The sequence below is a fragment of the Anabrus simplex genome, chromosome 7 (assembly GCF_040414725.1).
Source record: "Anabrus simplex isolate iqAnaSimp1 chromosome 7, ASM4041472v1, whole genome shotgun sequence".
Classification (NCBI taxonomy): domain Eukaryota; kingdom Metazoa; phylum Arthropoda; class Insecta; order Orthoptera; family Tettigoniidae; genus Anabrus; species Anabrus simplex.
Window position 1 is genome coordinate 226,668,645 of NC_090271.1, and position 18,343 is coordinate 226,686,987.

Here is an 18,343-nt window from a genome sequence, read left to right on the forward strand (position 1 = left end):
GGGGTAGTAGGTACTGGGGGTTGAGAATAAGGAGGGGGCGACGGGGCCATGTGATGTAGTAAAACGGAAGGTTTAGTATCATCGGATTGCAAATGAGGTGTATGGGTTGAGGAAGACGGATATAGGGAAGGAGAAGATGGGGTAGACGAAAAAGAAATTAAATTCGGTACAGGAGGGTTAGGTAATGATAAATTTGGTGTTAGCGGAGAAGATAGTACGGAAGAGTCATCCCCTAAAGGGAAATTATCGGAAAAACAAGCCATGAATGAAAGCACACAAAGGAATGAAGCAGTCAAAATAGGAAGTACTCTGCTACCATTTTGTTACGGTGAGCGTTGACACATTTAAACAGATATGTACTTTCAAGTGCTTGCAGCAATCACTAAGCATAAACCGACCAAGTTCGACGTAAAGTAAGCAAAGGGACTCAAGAAATACTCGCCGGTGCGGGGGGGAAGAGGACTCAGCAGAGCAATGCGCAGGGAAGGGCGTAAAGTGAGGTAACACCAATATTTAAATGTCGTGTCTAGAATAACCAGATAGCAGTGATCACATCCCAAATCAAGTGGTGATTTCAATTATGGGGCCTTTCCCCAGAGGAACTATCGCGGTAGGGACACGTGGAAAAGGGGGGGGGAAGGAGAACACCCAAGAAAACTCCCACAAGCACAGGTTTCAAAAAATGAACACACATATTAAAACAACTCCAAGAAATAACAATCGTTTACATTATAAGAATGAGAACTTCGACCATTTGATACACCATTAAAGTGGGAAATTGTACAAATTATCAACAGGTTTTCTCTCCTTTTTTTTTTTGTACGTATCTTAAAGGGGTAATCACCAAACCGCAATAGAGCTTGGGGGGGGGGGGGGGGGGGGGCGCCAAGCACGAAACCAGAATAAAATTTTATACCAATGTTCACGCGAATGCCACAAAAGTAGCAAGGAATTATGGAAACAGGAACAAGAAAATTAACATTAGTTAAAAGGAATTTTTCCAGTGCTCACAAAGGCACGTGATAAAAGAACAGGCTATTCCCCTAAAACTAAGACACACCTTTTTTCTTTTTAAAGCAAGTAGACACCAGAATAATCGAAAGGCACACGCCAGATGAAGTGTAAAAATTTAGCAGAGCACTAAGCTACAAATTTATTAATATGTTACTAGAGGTACGAAAGGTAGACGAAAAGAAGGAAAAATCGGGAAAGAGATTCAAGCAGGGAAAGGGGATGGACCAGGGTACGATGTCCGCTCCAAACAAGAGAAAAGGTTCCAGTACAACTGTTCAAAACTTGAAGCCCAGCACGCTTCCTCCTTCATATTTCCATCATAAAGTCAAAGTCAACAATTTGGCACCGTGAAATTTCGCTGTGTCCTGAAGGGACGATAGTTCAATATCGAAGCGTTATTCAAGCCCATATGATGAATGAGAGGGCGAAATTAAAATGAATGGTAAATAATTACAGTAAAAGTCTGCTCACCCAACACGTAACGGAGAACCAAGTAAAGTCCAAATGCACTCGGACCAGCCGGTGCAGGGCTTGAGCTCCCACTGCCGATTACAACACCAAGTCACACCTGATCGCCGGACAGGAGAAAGCGGCGAGTATATATACACGGAGCGAAGCGAGCTCGAGAACACACTAGAACTAGGTGACGTCACGGAGATTGCGCGTGGCGGTGTAGCAGATGAAGCAGTGGTGAGACAGCATAGCAAGCAGAAGGTTCATAGAGCAGCGCAATATAGTGTGCACTAAATCAAGACGGAGAAGCAGCCATAAGGTAGGCGAAGTTGAGCTCGTAACACTACAGGTACCTGCTTGAACGAACTCAGACTTTTTAAAAATGATTTTGCTACCAAAATATAATATAATATAAAATAAAATAAAATAAAATACAATACAATACAATAAAATAAAATAAAATAAAATAAAATAAAATAAAATAAAATAAAATAAAATAATTGCTGTAGTACCTGTCGTTGATGGGCCAATCATATAGCATGTGCAAAGTTATCTAACTCCCCAACTACTTTCCGCCAATATTCAGGCATGCTGTTTTAATTGGGGCGCAGCAGTAATCCCATTTATCGGAGATGAGTGTCGGCAGAAGAGACAAACTACATCGCAACAATGGCCAATGTAATGTTATATTGTTGATCAGTTTGATGAGCTTTTGATATGGTAGGCCTTCACATTTAATTTTCTTCCGACTCTGTGATATTAGGCCATCTAATGTAAAGGGAGTCCTTCTTTCTTTCATGACTCCCTCTTCTCTTATTCTTCAAGCGATCGTTTCTTACAGAGCTTGATAGCTGCAGTCGCTTAAGTGCGGCCAGTATCCAGTATTCGGTGGATAGAGGGTTCGAACCCCACTGTCGGCAGCCCTGAAAATGGTTTTCCGTGGTTTCCCATTTTCATGCCAGGCAAATGCTGGGGCTGTACCTTAATTAAGGCCACGACTGATTCCTTCCCACTCCTAGACCTTTCCTGTCCCATCGTCGCCATAATACATATCTGTGTCGGTGTGATGTTAAGCAACTTTAAAAATAATACTATTGTTTCTTTAAGATTTTTCTTGTTTTTTGTAATCATCTTCACAATTGTCTTTGTTGATATGGACTGGTGACCACGTGGTTTTACACCTTAAGACAGTCATGACAAAAATCATGGCCAATTAATACAATTAAACATTTTCATGTTAGCAGTGCTTGGCGATGATACGGACTAAGCAACAAAAGTCTGAATTCATGAGTTCTATTATCATAGTCATGTGGTAAAACTGTATAAGACATAAATTATCGGAATTTGTATTCTCTATAACTTTTGTTATGTACCATTTTTTGATGGGACCAATAACACACATATTAAAAAAAAAAAAAATTTAGGCACCTTCTCCTAAACTACCATCTCATCCAGTGTGAATAAAATTATGTTCTAGACTATACTGTAGTACAGTATTCCCAGACTTTACATACCGATTTTCATTAAATTCAGTTCACCCATTTTCTCCTGGTTCGGCATTCATATGGATTAAGCAAAAAGAAAATTCATTTTCATTACATTCTCCTCAGCCGTTTTACTTGTGATGTGCGTGCGTACAGTCAGACAGAGATGACGGAAAATTAAAAGTGCATTTCCCAGTTACTGAGGACACGGCTGAATCAGAAATACCATTCTTTTTAAATTCTGTGCAATCTACAGACAAAACTCTTTATTTTATGTATATATAGATTAACACAAACAATTGAACACCTATCTGGAGGGGAAAATATCTTGCTTATACTGTACATAAAATTATGAGCATTTCAGAAATAATATATACCTTAAACATATTATTATAAGTAATATAGTAGTTAAATTCTAAATTATGAATAATAATGATCATCAGTTCAATGTCCAACTTCTTGACTGTTAAACCTGAAAGAAAGAACCCTTTATTCTGAATAAGTGGATATCAGCATGATTTGTATACTGCAGTTCACTCATGAAGGATAACAGTTCACTGCAAATGTCACATTCATCCATCTCATCTTCTTCACGAAGATACACTATCAGCAACTGTGACTATCGTATCACTGTCTAAATAAGCTAAATATTCAGAATATTTCAGAATCTTTCAGCCTTGAAATTGGTCCAGTCAGTCAGTCAATGATCTGCATTTAGGGCTGATGCCCAGGTGACAGATTCCCTATCAGTTGTTTACTTAGCCTTTTCTTAAATGTTTACAAAGAACTTGGAAATTTATTGAACTCTTCCTTTATAAATTATTCCAGTCTCTTATTCCTCTTCTTATCTGTATTCGAGGGCTGTAAATAAAGTAGTGGCAATATTGATAGAACACAATGAACTAACCAAGTACAGTTGCATTGCATTCTGCAAAGTCTATCACTTTTTGCCAAATGTTGGGAAGCCATTGGAGACCATTGGCAAGGCTTTCTTTGCTGTGGATGCCCTGCTGTGTGGAGTACACATGGCACGTAAGGAAATCGGTGGCCTCTGAAACAGGTCTGGTGAGTATGGAGGATGTTCGGATGTTCCAGGACCTCCCAATGTCAATCTGATCTTGAGGAATGGACGGCAGTACAAATCCGCAGTCTCATTCCAACCCGTACGAACCGCCTTGACCCATCGTACAATTATCCTATACAGTAAAGCATTCTCGCCACAGGCTTCATGTAATCTTCTATAACATTCTGATGCGTTTTTGCCATGAACAACCTCGATTTTAATCCACGAACTTTGATCACCATTTGAAAACATGCTTCAGAGTGGTGATATTGACACTCTTCACTACAACGCCACACAGCAACAACATTCCCAAATGGATGCCCATCAACAGCGCTACCTGACCGCTCCCATATCCTATTTGCGCATGCTCGATCACCTGCGAATGTCTAGACTACGTTGCCACTACTTTATCTACAGCCCACGTATATAAATGGAAGTCACTTTGGAGCCATCTACACAGATACAAAAATGGAAATAAACGTGAATTAATGAGGCACTTTGAGGCATCTTAGGAACTTAAAACTCTCTACCAGAGTAGATGATGACTTCAGGATCCCTAGAAAAATTGAACATTTTCAAGGGCCAGGCAGGTGGGGGGGGAGGGGTTGAAATTCTTGGTTCAGCATAAGAACGCTAGTGGAAGCATTTCTTTTGCCCAGTGGGGCATATTTTTCCAAAGCAATGACTTATAGTTTCCATGGGTTTGAAATTTCCTGATGGTCCTAATTACTCCCCCCTCCCAAATCAAGATGATGGCATAATCTGCCAGGCAAGCTAGAATATTGAAATTTGGCAAAATTATAGTTTTTAGACTGTAAGTGACATAAACATTTAAAGATGTTCAAATGTTTAACTTTTTACCCCTGGAAAATATAAAAATTTCAAGGATGGTGCCGACCTTTGTTTTGAGGTATTTGGAGGCTAACCGTTAAGTCATATAACAAAACAGATAAAATGATCGCCGCACCCAGCATGAAGAGATGTACGACTTTGCTCCTATTACTTTTATTCGTATCTTGATCTCTTATACAAGGCATGTTTGGATATAGAAAAAAAAAAAAGAGTCGTGCAATTTTTAAAAATAATTCTCTTTTTACATGCAATCATATTAAGGCGCTTTTCATATCGTGAAATCAGCTTCTGAATTCCATCCTCGTAAATGATGTGCCAGCCTGTTGATCACGGTCGTTTTTAGGTCAACATAATCATGGCACTGACCTCCTAAATGCTTTTTCAAGTGCAGGAACAAGTGGTAGTCATTAGGCGCTAAGTCAGGACTGTATGGAGGATGATCAAATTGTTCCCCACCAAATGAAGCGATGAGGTTTAATGTTTGATTAGCCGTGTGAAGTCGTGCATTGACGTGAAGAAAAAGCATGCCACATCGTTTGTTTTGGATTGCACGACAGAATTTACGTAAGGTCTCATAAAAGGTCTTGGCATTTATTGTGTCACCCCGGCGCAAAAAATCCACAAGCACCACACCCTGCCTATCCCAAAACACAGTGCACATGAATTTGCAAGCTGAAATTGTTTGCTTGCACTTCACTTTCTTGGGTGATGTTGAGTGTCTCCATTTCATGGATTGCTGCATTGATTCCAGTGTAACATAAGCCACCCATGGTTCGTTGCCGGTGAGAATTCAGCTTAGGAACACTTCACCTTCATTACTGTACCCCTCGAGGAAAGTCAAAGCTCTGCCTACGTGCATCCTCAGTACCTAGCATGAGCACAACTTCCGATAATCTAAGTGTCCTGACACAATTTCATAAAGAACACTCCTTGAAATTTCAGGTAACTCATAACTTAATGACAGAATCTTAATTGTCTGTTTTCTCCAACTTCAGCATCAACTTTTTGCATCAAGTCTTCAGTAATGATAGACAGTCGCTCACTACACTTCTCGTTGTGGACATTAGTACAGCCGCCTTTAAATGTTCTAATCCATTTTCTTACCATTCCTTCACTGATAGTGTGCTCTCCATACACTTCACTAATCTCCTAATGAATTTCAGCGGCTTTCATATATTTTGCATTAAAAAAATGAATCGCAGCGCGTACTTCACATTCAAATTTAAGAATTTCCTGAGAACATAAGATAGGCTTCGGTACACTAGTGTTAATAGGGGCGGAGCTACACTGTAGAAATTCCCATCTCACAGAGATACTTGTCTCAACATATCTGGTTCACATAAATTTCTCCTGACACACCTTGTGAATAAAGTATTACATCATTTTAGCTCAGGGCAGAGAGTAAATTCTTCTCAATTTGTTAATGTCTTGTACATAAATTTTCTACTGCTGAATCTGAATGTCATATAATTTGCTTGTCAGAAATCCACGTTGGCATTTGTGAAAACAGGAGGGAAAAACGGAAAATTGCCATCTGTTAGCTTGAAACAGTGTAAACTAGCCCCTCCCATGGGCGTATTAGACTAGCTTGAGCAGCACGTCCTCTCCTGTCCCTCTCATTCGACTGCAATGGTTTTTCAGCTGTGTGCTTGTTTCATCTCCTTTGTTCACCAATCTTCCCCCCATGGCTAAATGTCGATCCTTTCGGACATGCATGACACAAATAATTTTAATTCTGACACAGTTGCAATGAAATATAAAGATAATAATAATTTTATGTGGCTATTTCTAGCTGAGTGCAGCCCTTGCAAGGCAGACCCTCCGAAAGAGGGTGGGCGGCATCTGGCATGTGTAAGTAACTACGTGTTATTGTGGTGCAGGATAGTGTTATGTGTGGTGTGTGAGTTGCAGGGATGTTGGAGACAGCACAAACACCCAGCCCCCGGGCCATTGGAATTAACCAATGAAGGTTAAAATATTCGCCCCGGCTGGGAGTCATACCCGGGACCCTCTGAACCGAAGGCCAGTACACTGACCATTCAGCCAACCGGACAATATAAAGATGAAAATGATGCAAATGAAATGTACAGGGTTGCCAAACCTTCCATCTGTTTTCTGCTCACAGACTCTATGCATAGTGGAAAAACCAGCTAGCAATTTCAATGTTGGGAAAAACTTCTTCCACAGTTTGTATGCATGTGAGCTCATAATCTGTTGATATGTAATCAGGCTGTAGATTTCTCTGAAATCAGTCCAAAACTTTACACTTAAGGACAGGAAAAACTTCCTCATGTCCTTATGGGGGACAGGAAAAATTTCCTCTTATGTCCTTACATCACTCTTCTTTGTCAGTACAAAGACAATGGAGTAAAAGACATCATGCACTTCGCTGTGTATCCTATACAACTGGGTTGTAATTTTAGCAGCAACCTTTAATGTTCCGTCACATATCCAATAGTTTCCTCTTTCCAGTATCTGTAAACCATCCTCCAAGAGAAATATTACTCCTTTCCATACATCGAAGCGAAGCAACCAAACTTCTCCGGTCCTTGGTCAATTTTTTAATTATTAATTATTTTCTTTGGCAAATTTTCAATTTCCTCCATATTTGTGATTCTGGGAGCAAGTCCTACCTTCTAGTAGATCTGACGGTTCTTCTCACTATTTCCTTCTTCAGGAGTTCAGTGTCTGTTTTGCTGGACATAGAAGTATTTGTATTTTGCACAGTCAATAAAGTTTGTTCCATGGATGTGACGGCTGAATTCTTAAAATTCTTCATGAAGTCCAGCAGCTTAGTAGGCTTCCCAGTCAGGTGCATGGCTGTATTCTGTTTCTCATAGCACAGGCGCTCCATTCTCAGCATGTGCATGTTACCCTTATAAATTACTTTCTTACACCCATAAGCTGTATGAATGAATTTTGTTTCATCTGTCATTTCAAAATTCAACTGTAGGAATTTCAAATTTTGTTTCAGCTGTTTCCATAGAAGCCATTGACTTTCTTTGGTAGTCTTGCTTAGTTCCTCTGCAACTATCTAAATATCTTATATCATGATGTAATATCCATGTAACATAAATTTTAGTATGGCAAGCTGTATCTTTGACAGTATTAATATAGTGACAAAATGTCCATATGAATTCTAGTAAACTGTGACAAACTGTTCATGGTATGTTCTGGCTGTGACAGAAAGTCCAGTCTGTCAAGGTAATGTAAGGAGATCTTGCCATTAGTGTTGGCTACTGAATGCATGATTCGAAGCAGTGTATCAGTTCATTCAAGTGTCCGAGTGAATCGATTCACAGGAACGGCGAGCTCACGGCACACGATTCAGCGTACACCCAGCGGACAGTGCTGAGTGGTGCACTCACTGGACGTTGGCGGCGAGCCGAGCTTTCGCTGCAGCGAGACAGTGAATCATGGCACATCGAAAGAATCGTGAACGAGCGCGGCTCAGTGAGACACAAGATACACACGGCTCCTCTTCGGCTCACTGGACACGCGGAGAGCCGAGCTTCCGCTGCAACGAGACATACAGTGAGCCATGGCACACCGAAAGAATCGTGAACGAGTGCGGCTCAGCGAGACACAAGATACACACGGCTCCTTATCGGCTCACTGCAGCGAGACATACAGTGAGCCATGGTACACAGAAAGAATCGTATGCTATAATGGACTCTCGAGCTCGGCTCATTTGAAAATAATACCCATTTGCATTCACTGTCCTCTTCTTACAGGGAGGTTTAAATAATAGATGGATTTATTTGCAGTGTTAAAATGGTAGTCAAAACATAATTCTGAAGTAGCTAGTAAGTAGGTAGGCTATTAGGTTATACTATTTATTAGTTTAATGAGTCTTAGTATTATAACTTAGTTGACATTTGACAATTAAACTCAACTCTAGCCTGCCCTATGACTATGAGTCATGCTCATGACCACTCAGAAGTACCTGTTTTATATTGGGAAGAACGGCTCAGTATTCTCTCAATTCATATGTCACATCGTTGCACAAGACTTCAATCATACGTGGACAGACGCAATAACTTAACCAACAGTATGTTGAATCAGAAAACCAGCGGGCTACTGTACATCTCGGGTAGCCTATACAAAATATGACGATTTAAAAAAATCCTCAGCTGATTAGAAAAATACATATTTTCAAAAATGACTGAGCGAGTTGTCGTGCGGTTAGTATCGCGTTGTTATGCGCTTGCATTCGGGGGATGGTGGGTTCGAATCCCACCGTCGGCAGCCGTTAAGATGGTTTTCCGTAGTTTCCCCATTTTCACACCAGGAAATGCTGGGACTGTACCTTAATTCAGGCCATGCCTGCTACCTAACCTGTCCCACCCTGCGTCGCCGGAAACCTTCGATGTATTAGAGTGACTAGCATTTTTTTATAAGAAAGGAGTTCATAGTATGAAGACCAGATGGCAGCTGCGAGCACTGAATGCTGTTGCTGCTGTCTTACCAGCACATACTACGTGGATGCAGTAGGAGCGGTGACTAATGTGCCGTGAATCCGATCACTGTATCGATTCAGTAACGTGAACGGAATCAAATGAATCGATTCAGTAAATTGAATCGAATGTCCCATCACTACTTGCCATGTGGTACTGCATGTCTTACATTTCCTATTCATTCTCTAATTAGTCGATAGATGGCGCCAAAAATCAACTGTTAACACTTTCAGCACTATCATATTTCAACATGAACCCTGGCAGTGAACTGGGTCTTTTAACCAAATTTTAATACATTATTACACAACAGAGAAACAGGTTATATACCTAATTTTTGTATCTTATGAAGGTGTCGGCCATCCAAAATGAAGATGTTAACCTGGAAGTACATATCTGAAGCATTTTCATTATGCTAGTCTTACGAAAAACATAAAGTATATGAGGAAAAATCTTTTACATTCAAGTTTTGACAATAAGCCTACTCAAACAATAAAAATGAATAATTTGATGTGGCTGCTTAAACCACAAATAAACACAAGTACATTTGAAATACAAAATTTACCTATTTAAAAAAAGTTTGTTTTGGTATAATAGCCACATAACATTGGGCTATGCAAAGTCCAATTTTGCACTCCTTGCACCAACATCTATATTACTTTCTTTTCACAGTACAGGCAATTTATCAGCCTGCGTCTCTTTGTCTTAACGAAAAAACAAGCCCAAATTTCAGGAGAGGTGAAGTATTTCTATTGTTTGTATTTGGAGTAAAACAAGGCAGCTAAAAATAACAGCACTTGAAAGTGACATAACAAATACAAATCTTGCCCGAACTATCACTTGATATGTTATCTGGCTCGTAAGTAGAGTATTCATCACTGTCATCTATTTCTGAACCCGCTTCTCCCGATGAAATATCCAAGACATCATTATCATTGAGCCGTCTTGAGATCACGTTTGTACAATAGCACAGCCGACAGCGCGGCATGTTTGGTGTCCTCGGCACCCGGCACATCGAGTGCTTCGGTAGAGGTCACAGCAAGGAGAAACTACTCTTTTTACGTTTAGGTTTGAACTTCCCGATAACTGCTGCATTGTAGTGAACACTAGATAAACTACTACCTCCAAGCAAGGGACGGGAACCGTATGGGATATGCACAGCTGCCTATAAACACGTGCGAAAATCTCGTCCATATGGTATACGGGCGCCCGTGTCCCGTATGGGGATAGTGTTGAAAGTGTTAAGGAGAAAAGGCTATTGAACATATCTGTGGTAATCCAGACTCAAGCTTACTACACAGTATGTGTGTCCCCAACCTATACTGGGGCACAGGACTTGCGAGAGTTTTCTGCTGCCTGAGTCAAGGTTAAGCATGGGCTTCAGTGTGTTGTCATTGTTTTACATCTGTTTCGTTTGTTTACATTCTATCTCTATTGATTTTAAGTCTTATCGTTAAGAACAGTATCATTCTAGGTGTTGAGGTATGTGTGATTTCTTTGTTTCCTAGGATGCTGATAAAAATATTGTTAAACTCTTGAAAGAAAATGGTCGTTTGGTGAATGTTGGAACAGTAAAGCATAGTTATCCATTTTGCTGGCGCTCGGAGACACCTCTGATCTACAAGGCTGTTCCTTCTTGGTTTGTTCGTGTGGAGCAGATGTCCAAGGATTTGTTACGTTGTAGCCAGGACACGTACTGGTATGGTTTCATGTTTTACTTCTGATTTCTTTCATCCTATCCATTCTGAGATTGTACAGCTCATAGGTCTTCTTATCTTAGGGTTCCAGATTTTGTGAAGGAAAAACGATTTGGAAATTGGTTGCGAGAAGCTCGTGACTGGACTATAAGCCGTAACCGCTACTGGGGAACACCCATCCCATTGTGGATATCAGATGATGGGCAAGAAATTGTGTGTGTTGGTAGCATCGCTGAGCTTGAAAGTTTGACTGGACAGAAGGTGACTGATCTTCACAGGGAAAAGTGAGTACTTTCCATACAATATTCTCAAACAGTGATTTGTGAATTAGAGTACATTTCTTTTGATGGCATTGACAAACCTATGTATATTTTACCTTATCAATTTCTCACACTAGGTTTATTCAAAGATATTGAAAGTCAGTCAGTCAAACTTTTGGGTTTTCATATTGATGCCAAATTGAACTGGGAAACACACATTGATCATATTTGTAAAAAAAAAAATTCACGAGTGGCCTATTTGATGTGGAAATTGAGGTATTTAGTTAGCAGTGATTACCTAAGGATAGCATATTTTGATCTCTTCCAGTTACACATTACTTATGGACTGTTATTTTGGGGGTATTCTTTTTACGTATATAATATTCTTCTAATACAGAAAAAGGTTGTTCGCACAATGTTTAGGGCTGGTGCAATTGACCATTGTCTACCTCTCTTCATTAAGCTTAAAATACTGACAATTATAAATTTGGGTATTTATATATCTTTGACATATGTTAAGAACAACATAAATGATTCAGTACAATGGAAAACATTCACCTTCATGATACTCGGGGCAAAGCAGACATGGACATCCCAATTCACAGGCTGTCAAAAACTGCTCACTCACATAATAAGATTATTTAATAAATTACCACATTCTGCATGGTCCACTCCTTTAAGTAATTTTAAGAGGAAAATGTACGATTGGTTAATAGAAAATCCATTTTATAATACCTCTGAATTCTTAGAAATTGTAACCGGTTTCCAGTGGTTACACGATACACTGTTAACAAAAGGGGAAAAAATTAAATTACACGGCACCTTAAAACTTTAGCACCAAATAAAACATCAGATGAACTGCACCAATACAAACAAATGAACATCAAGTTGGGCAACGTGACGACTAAGATAAAGGAATGTGGAGCAGGTCTGGGAAACCTACCAGGGCCATTGGGATGTGAAGGCTGCGGGTTTCCAGAAACACCAATGGTGATCCCTTGATTCAAGATATTATTTTCCAAAATAAACATTACAAAGAAAATTTGGAACAAAATCCATCTATCCAAACAATCCAGTTACGCTATATCCAAAATACAAATTAAATGTAGTTGCCGAGAGCTTTCCTCTTAGGGCAAGAGGTTAACTAAAGATATCTTAACATAATGCAACTTCTACAATACAATTTTGAGGCTAAGAGGAACCACAGGATACAAATACAATATTAAATGAAAGTTAATGCGCTTTCTGACAATCGCGCCACATAATGGAAATAGGGGGAAATCAGAAATATTTAAACTTGGCGCAGAGGCCAGTTCAACTTGCTTCTGAGTAATTGAGTGTCAAGTCTGGGCGAGTAGGGTAAACTCCTATGCGAAAATACAAGCGAACATTAAATATAAATTAAGGTGGCACTGAAACCAACAGTGCTTACCCCAAAGTAGCTCATCCCGGGAGTGAGGATTCGCCGACGTGCGTCTGATCGCTGGACTGACGAGAAAACGAAAGACCACGAAATCTCGCCTCACTCTCTTAAGAAGGAAAGCCTGGCCCCGATGTGATCACCGAGTGACCAATCAGAGCACAGGAGTCTTCCTATCACCACCCAGATCCACCAGTCAAAACCCTTATCACGCTGCGATGTTTTCACAATATTCTAGACCAACACCTAACTTTAATCGCCTACTTTCCATCTATGTTTATTGATGTGAATATATATCACATAACGTCTAGAGAAGGTTGGTACTAGTTTCGACGCTCATTGCGCGTCATCATCAGCTAACAAATCAATTGAGCAAAATGCAACTTATCGAATAGCAATATATAACACATGATAGCACCTACAAGACAAATGTTAAACTATGACTAGTTGAAATATAAAACACATGACAGCAAATACAAGGATTAATGTTGAAAGCTAAATGGTCAAAAGTTAAAACAATGAAATCAAAACAGAGAAGGTAACAATAGTTAGGGTATGATTCACGAGAAAGTAGTCCAGCTTGAGGTTTATAGAACGTAAGGCGTATCTATATACAACATTTAAATGCACCAGCTAAGGCAAATTTTAAATGTAACATTAAAATGATGAGGGTATGGTGCATATAACCATCTAAAACATATGACAGCACCTATAAAGTCACTGTTAGATTATAACCAGTTGAAATGATGTGGTGTGTCTGACTGTAAAACATAACCTTTTTGAGAAGGTATCTCAGTTGTTGAGTCTTGATAAACAAGAGAATAGTCCAGCTTGAAGTGCATAAATCATAAGGCCTCATATGTTATCAGTGGGAAGAATTATTTATTTACTTATTTATTTATTTATTTATTTATTTATTTATTTATTTATTTATTCATTCATTCATTCATTCATTCATTCATTCATTCATTTACGTAACAGCTTTTTGCCCAATTACAATGTTCACAATACAGTAAAATTAATAGTTACACTACTAAATATTAAATGAAAAAAGACAATACAAAGAATACAAAGAACTACCCAAACAATACAAAGTTGGTAATACAATAAAAATATACAGTTAATACATTAATAATTATTATTTTACAGTGGTGCCTAACACAAAGTAACACATTCAGTTATACAGTCTTAGTATTAAACATGACACGTGACACATTATCCAAAATAATATTCTAAAAGAGAAATAAAGTGTTTAATTTATAGGTCATTTGAAAACTGTGAATTCAAATAGAAGAGAAAGAAAAGAACAACTAGAAGAATGAAATAAAAAACATATACAGAAAACAGAGATAATATTCAACAGTATGTGCATTATAGGAAGGTATCACACGCCAATTCAAAGTTGATTTGATTCATGAAAAAGATATCCGAATTATATGTATTTAATGTATTATAAAGTTTCAGAATTTTATTAAGAGGAGAATTCTTATGGGCTTCTGTGCGGCATTTCTTAATGTAAAACAAATTCTTGAACCTGCCAGACTTCCGAGGAACGTAAAATGGTTTCCTTCCAAGTAACTCTTCATCATCAATTTTACTATTCAATATTTTATACAAAAATAACATCATGGACTTTTTACGTCTTTGTTCCAAAGTTTTAACACCAAAGTGTGATAACATTGTGGAGTAGGACAGAAATGTCGGGTATGCGTGTGACTGTTTCCAGTACACATACTTTAAGAATTGCTTTTGTACTTTATCAATTAATTTGATGTACTTAGTGTCTGAAGGACTCCAGATAATAGAACCATATTCTAGTTTTGGTCTTATTAAAGAGTTGTATAAAATAAATAACGTTGTACGTTGAAAATTTAAGGAATTTCGAAATATAAAACCCAAATTTCTATAGGCTTTATTAACTATATATTCAATATGACTTCCAAATTTCAAATCTATATTGAACTGAATACCTAAATCCATCTTTTGTTCGACTTCCTTCAAGACGGAACCGTTGATGTTGTAAGTATAATCTTGTTCTCTTAAGTTGCGGTAATTAACAGGCTTAATTCAGGTGGTTTTGAAGCCAACAATGTGCTCTTGTGAAGATCATAATTTGAATTAACATCACGATTCCCAGTTCAGTATGGAAACGTGGAGACCTGACGAAAAGATTGAAAGCCAAATTAGGCTTGATATAAATGTACAAGGATTAAAACTTGGAAGTTGCAAGAAGTCCAAATAAAGGAAGAATACAAACTAAGGATTCAACAGAGTTTGCCGAAGTGTGAAGTAACCAGCGTTAATGAAGTATGGAAGGCCTTCAAAGACACCTTTGTGGGAGAAGCCAAAAACCTATGTGGAGTTACAAGTTCTATCAAAAGAAAAAAGGAGACACCATGGTGGAATGATAGAGTGAAAACAGCGGTGAAAGAAAGAAACCAAATAAAGAAGGCACTGGACAAGGAGAAACAAAAACAGGGACAAGAACGAAATGAACAAGAAATACAAAGACTTCAAGGAGTATACAGGAACAAGAAACTTGCTGTAAAGAACATTGTAAGGGAAGAAAAAGAGAAGAAATGGAATGAGTTTGCAAACAAACTGGAAGAGGACAGTAGAGGAAATATGAAATTGCTATACAGAGTAGTGAAAAACAAGCGAAGGGATCAAGAGACCATAAAAGCAATAGAACGTGATGATGGAACTCTGGCACAAGAAGAGGGAGAAATTAAACAAGAACTCAAGATCTATTTCGAAAAGCTGCTGAATGGAGATACAGAAAACATAACAACGGATAGAGGAGAGCCAAGTCGAGGAAACACAACTGAACCACCAATTACATGGCTTGAGGTTGAAAATGCGCTCAAGAGCATGAAGAAAGGAAAGGCAGTGGGCGTAGATGAACTAAGTGCAGATATGCTGAAAGCAGCGGGAATTCCAGGAATCCAATGGCTCTATAGACTGCTCAACAAGATATGGGAGGAAAATACTATTCCTGAGGACTGGAAGATGGGCATCATTGTACCTCTGTTCAAGAAAGGAAGCCGACGAAAATGTACTAATTACCGTGGTATCACACTACTGTCTCATGTCCTGAAAATATTGGAAAAAATAATAGAGACCAGAATCAGAGATATTGTTGAACCAATTTTGGAAGAAGAGCAGTATGGTTTCAGACCAGGAAGGTCAACTACAGACCTTATATTTGCAATTAGGATGCTAATGGAAAAATACTGGGAGAAGAACAAGCCTTTATTCCTAATATTTTTGGACATTGAGAAAGCATACGATAGTGTACCAAGGGAAAGAATTTGGCAATGCATGAAAGAACTTCAAGTGCGAGATAGCCTCATAGACAAAGTGAAAATGTTGTATAGTGGGAACAGAAGCTGTATTCAAGTAGGATGTGGTTTACGTTGAAGGTTAGGTCAAATGTTCCACCTTTACAATACTAAGATTCTTTATTAACTAAATATTTACATGATTTTTAATTATATCGGGACATGTTTCGTCTACCTAGTAGACATCATCAGCCATAAAAACTTTTGAGAAAAAGCTACAAGGACAAGGACAAAGTAACACATTAAAATAATTCGGATAACCGAATATGTCATTTAAAATGGTGAAGAATTCAGAACTGTTTTGAGCACAGCACTTAAGAATACCGTTGACATTAAAATTAAAATTGTCCACATGGGATGATTCAGTAAAAACTTTGCGTTAAAATTCTTCCTTTTTGTGTGATGTGTTAATATATAATATTCTGTTATGTCGTGAAGGCTTGATAATGAATTGCACAATGTCCATTCCAATAGGATAATAACGATGTATAAGAAATCCAGCGAGCATATGTTAAAGCCGTCTTATTGGTGTAGTATTGGCATTTCCTGTTGAGAAGTTAGGTGGAAAATTTGAACGTGATGACGTAATGTGGAATGTGCAGTAGAGGGCTGTTCTCACCTGTCTGACAGCGACTAGTTCAGTGTGGAAGCCTGTGGTTGACTGAGAGCTTATTTTATGTAAGGATGTGGTTTGTCGGACTGGTTTGAAACAAAGAGAGGAGTGCAGCAGGGCAGCTCATTGTCACCACTTCTATTTATTATTGTAATGGATGTAGTAATAAAATCTATTAAATGGAAAGAACATGGAGATATCAAAGCCTTCACATTTGCAGATGATGTTGCGATCTGGAGTGACTCAGAAGATGAATTGGGAGAGAGAATACAAAGCTGGAATGAGGAGTTTAAGAAATATGGTTTAAACATCAGCAAGACCAAGACGGTGGTGATGAAAGTGTATGGGGAAGGAGCAGAACCAATAGTCATGTTAAATGAAGCTCAACTGGACAGCGTTCCAGTTTTCAAATACTTGGGTAGCGTTATATCAAATGACAACCTAGCAAAACATGAGGTGAACAATCGAATCAGTAAGGCAACACAATTCTACCACCAGGTAAGACACCTGCTGTGGGATGAGCAAATACCCATGAAAACAAAAATGACATTGTACAAGTCCTATTATACACCAATTCTTACATACAGTCTTGAAACCACAACACTGACCAATAGAGATAATTCCAAACTTCAGGCAGCTGAAATGAAATTCCTACGCACTATGATCCAGAAAACCAGGAAAGACAAGATTAGGAATGAGAAAATTAGAGAAGAAGTAGGAATAGACAATTATCTCCTAAATAAGATTCAGATATCAAGACTGAAGTGGTTTGGTCACATGAAGAGGATGCCAGTAAACAGAACTGCAAGGAAGGAATTTGACAGAAAGGTAGAAGGAAGACGACCCGTGGGAAGGCCACGAAGGAAATGGATAGATTTAGTTAAGAGCGATGTAATGCTGAGAGGTCATGATTGGGACAAGTTGGTGGAGGAAGAATGGTACAAGGACAGGATGAGATGGAGGAGGCTCATATACCACACCCGGGAAACTGGAGATGGTTTAGGATGATGATGATAAATGTACATAGCCAAAAGAAATATAAGGGAAATGAGGCGAACTCGCCTTGAGTAGCGTGATGGCATAGATGTTGAAAGGAGGGGAGCTGAGCTAATGAAGAGAGCAATAATGGAGGCCAAGTGGCGGAAAGGAAGGGAGAGTGAGGGGGGGGGGGGAAGGGGGAAAAGGAGGAGCTAAAGCTGAGGAGTAGGGCCGTGATGGGGCAGAGGGATGAGGTAGTGGGGGTAAGTGACGGGGATGTGGATTTCACATGGCTTGAAAGATAGCGCTAGTGTTTGGAAATCTGGTATTTTTAAACAAGTTAATTAAGAAATCGAAAAGGATATTAGGCTTATCAGAGATTTCATTTAAGTTGAAGTTAGGATTAAAGTATTGATGGAAATGGATGAAACAATTTTCGATTATGCACATGAGAGGCCCTTTATTGGCCATTTGAAGGATCTCTAAATCGTGTTCAATGTCGGTAAACTTGTGGTTGGAGTCAGAGATGTGTTGACCTATTGCTGCAAACCTATTATATCTTATACCGTTGACGTGCTCTGAATATCTAGTGGTGAAACTGCATCCTGTTTGCCCGACGTATGAGGAATTGCTGATGGGGAATTGTGCAGAATTTCAGAGGTCCTGTTATTTGTTCTGAAGGAAATTTTTATGTTATGTTTACTGAAGAGATTG

The 18,343-nt window shown here is 38.8% G+C and overlaps 1 protein-coding gene across 2 annotated transcripts in view; it reads left to right on the forward strand.

Moving 5' to 3' along the window:
- The window catches only part of IleRS (Isoleucyl-tRNA synthetase), a 270,753-nt gene that overhangs the window by 116,372 nt on the left and 136,038 nt on the right, over nt 1-18,343 (forward strand). For both annotated transcript variants that reach the window (XM_067150874.2, XM_067150873.2), the window contains exons 8-9: nt 10,829-11,019; nt 11,101-11,301. In XM_067150874.2, coding sequence (XP_067006975.2) covers nt 10,829-11,019; nt 11,101-11,301 — 392 coding nt within the window. The remainder of the gene's footprint in view (nt 1-10,828; nt 11,020-11,100; nt 11,302-18,343) is intronic.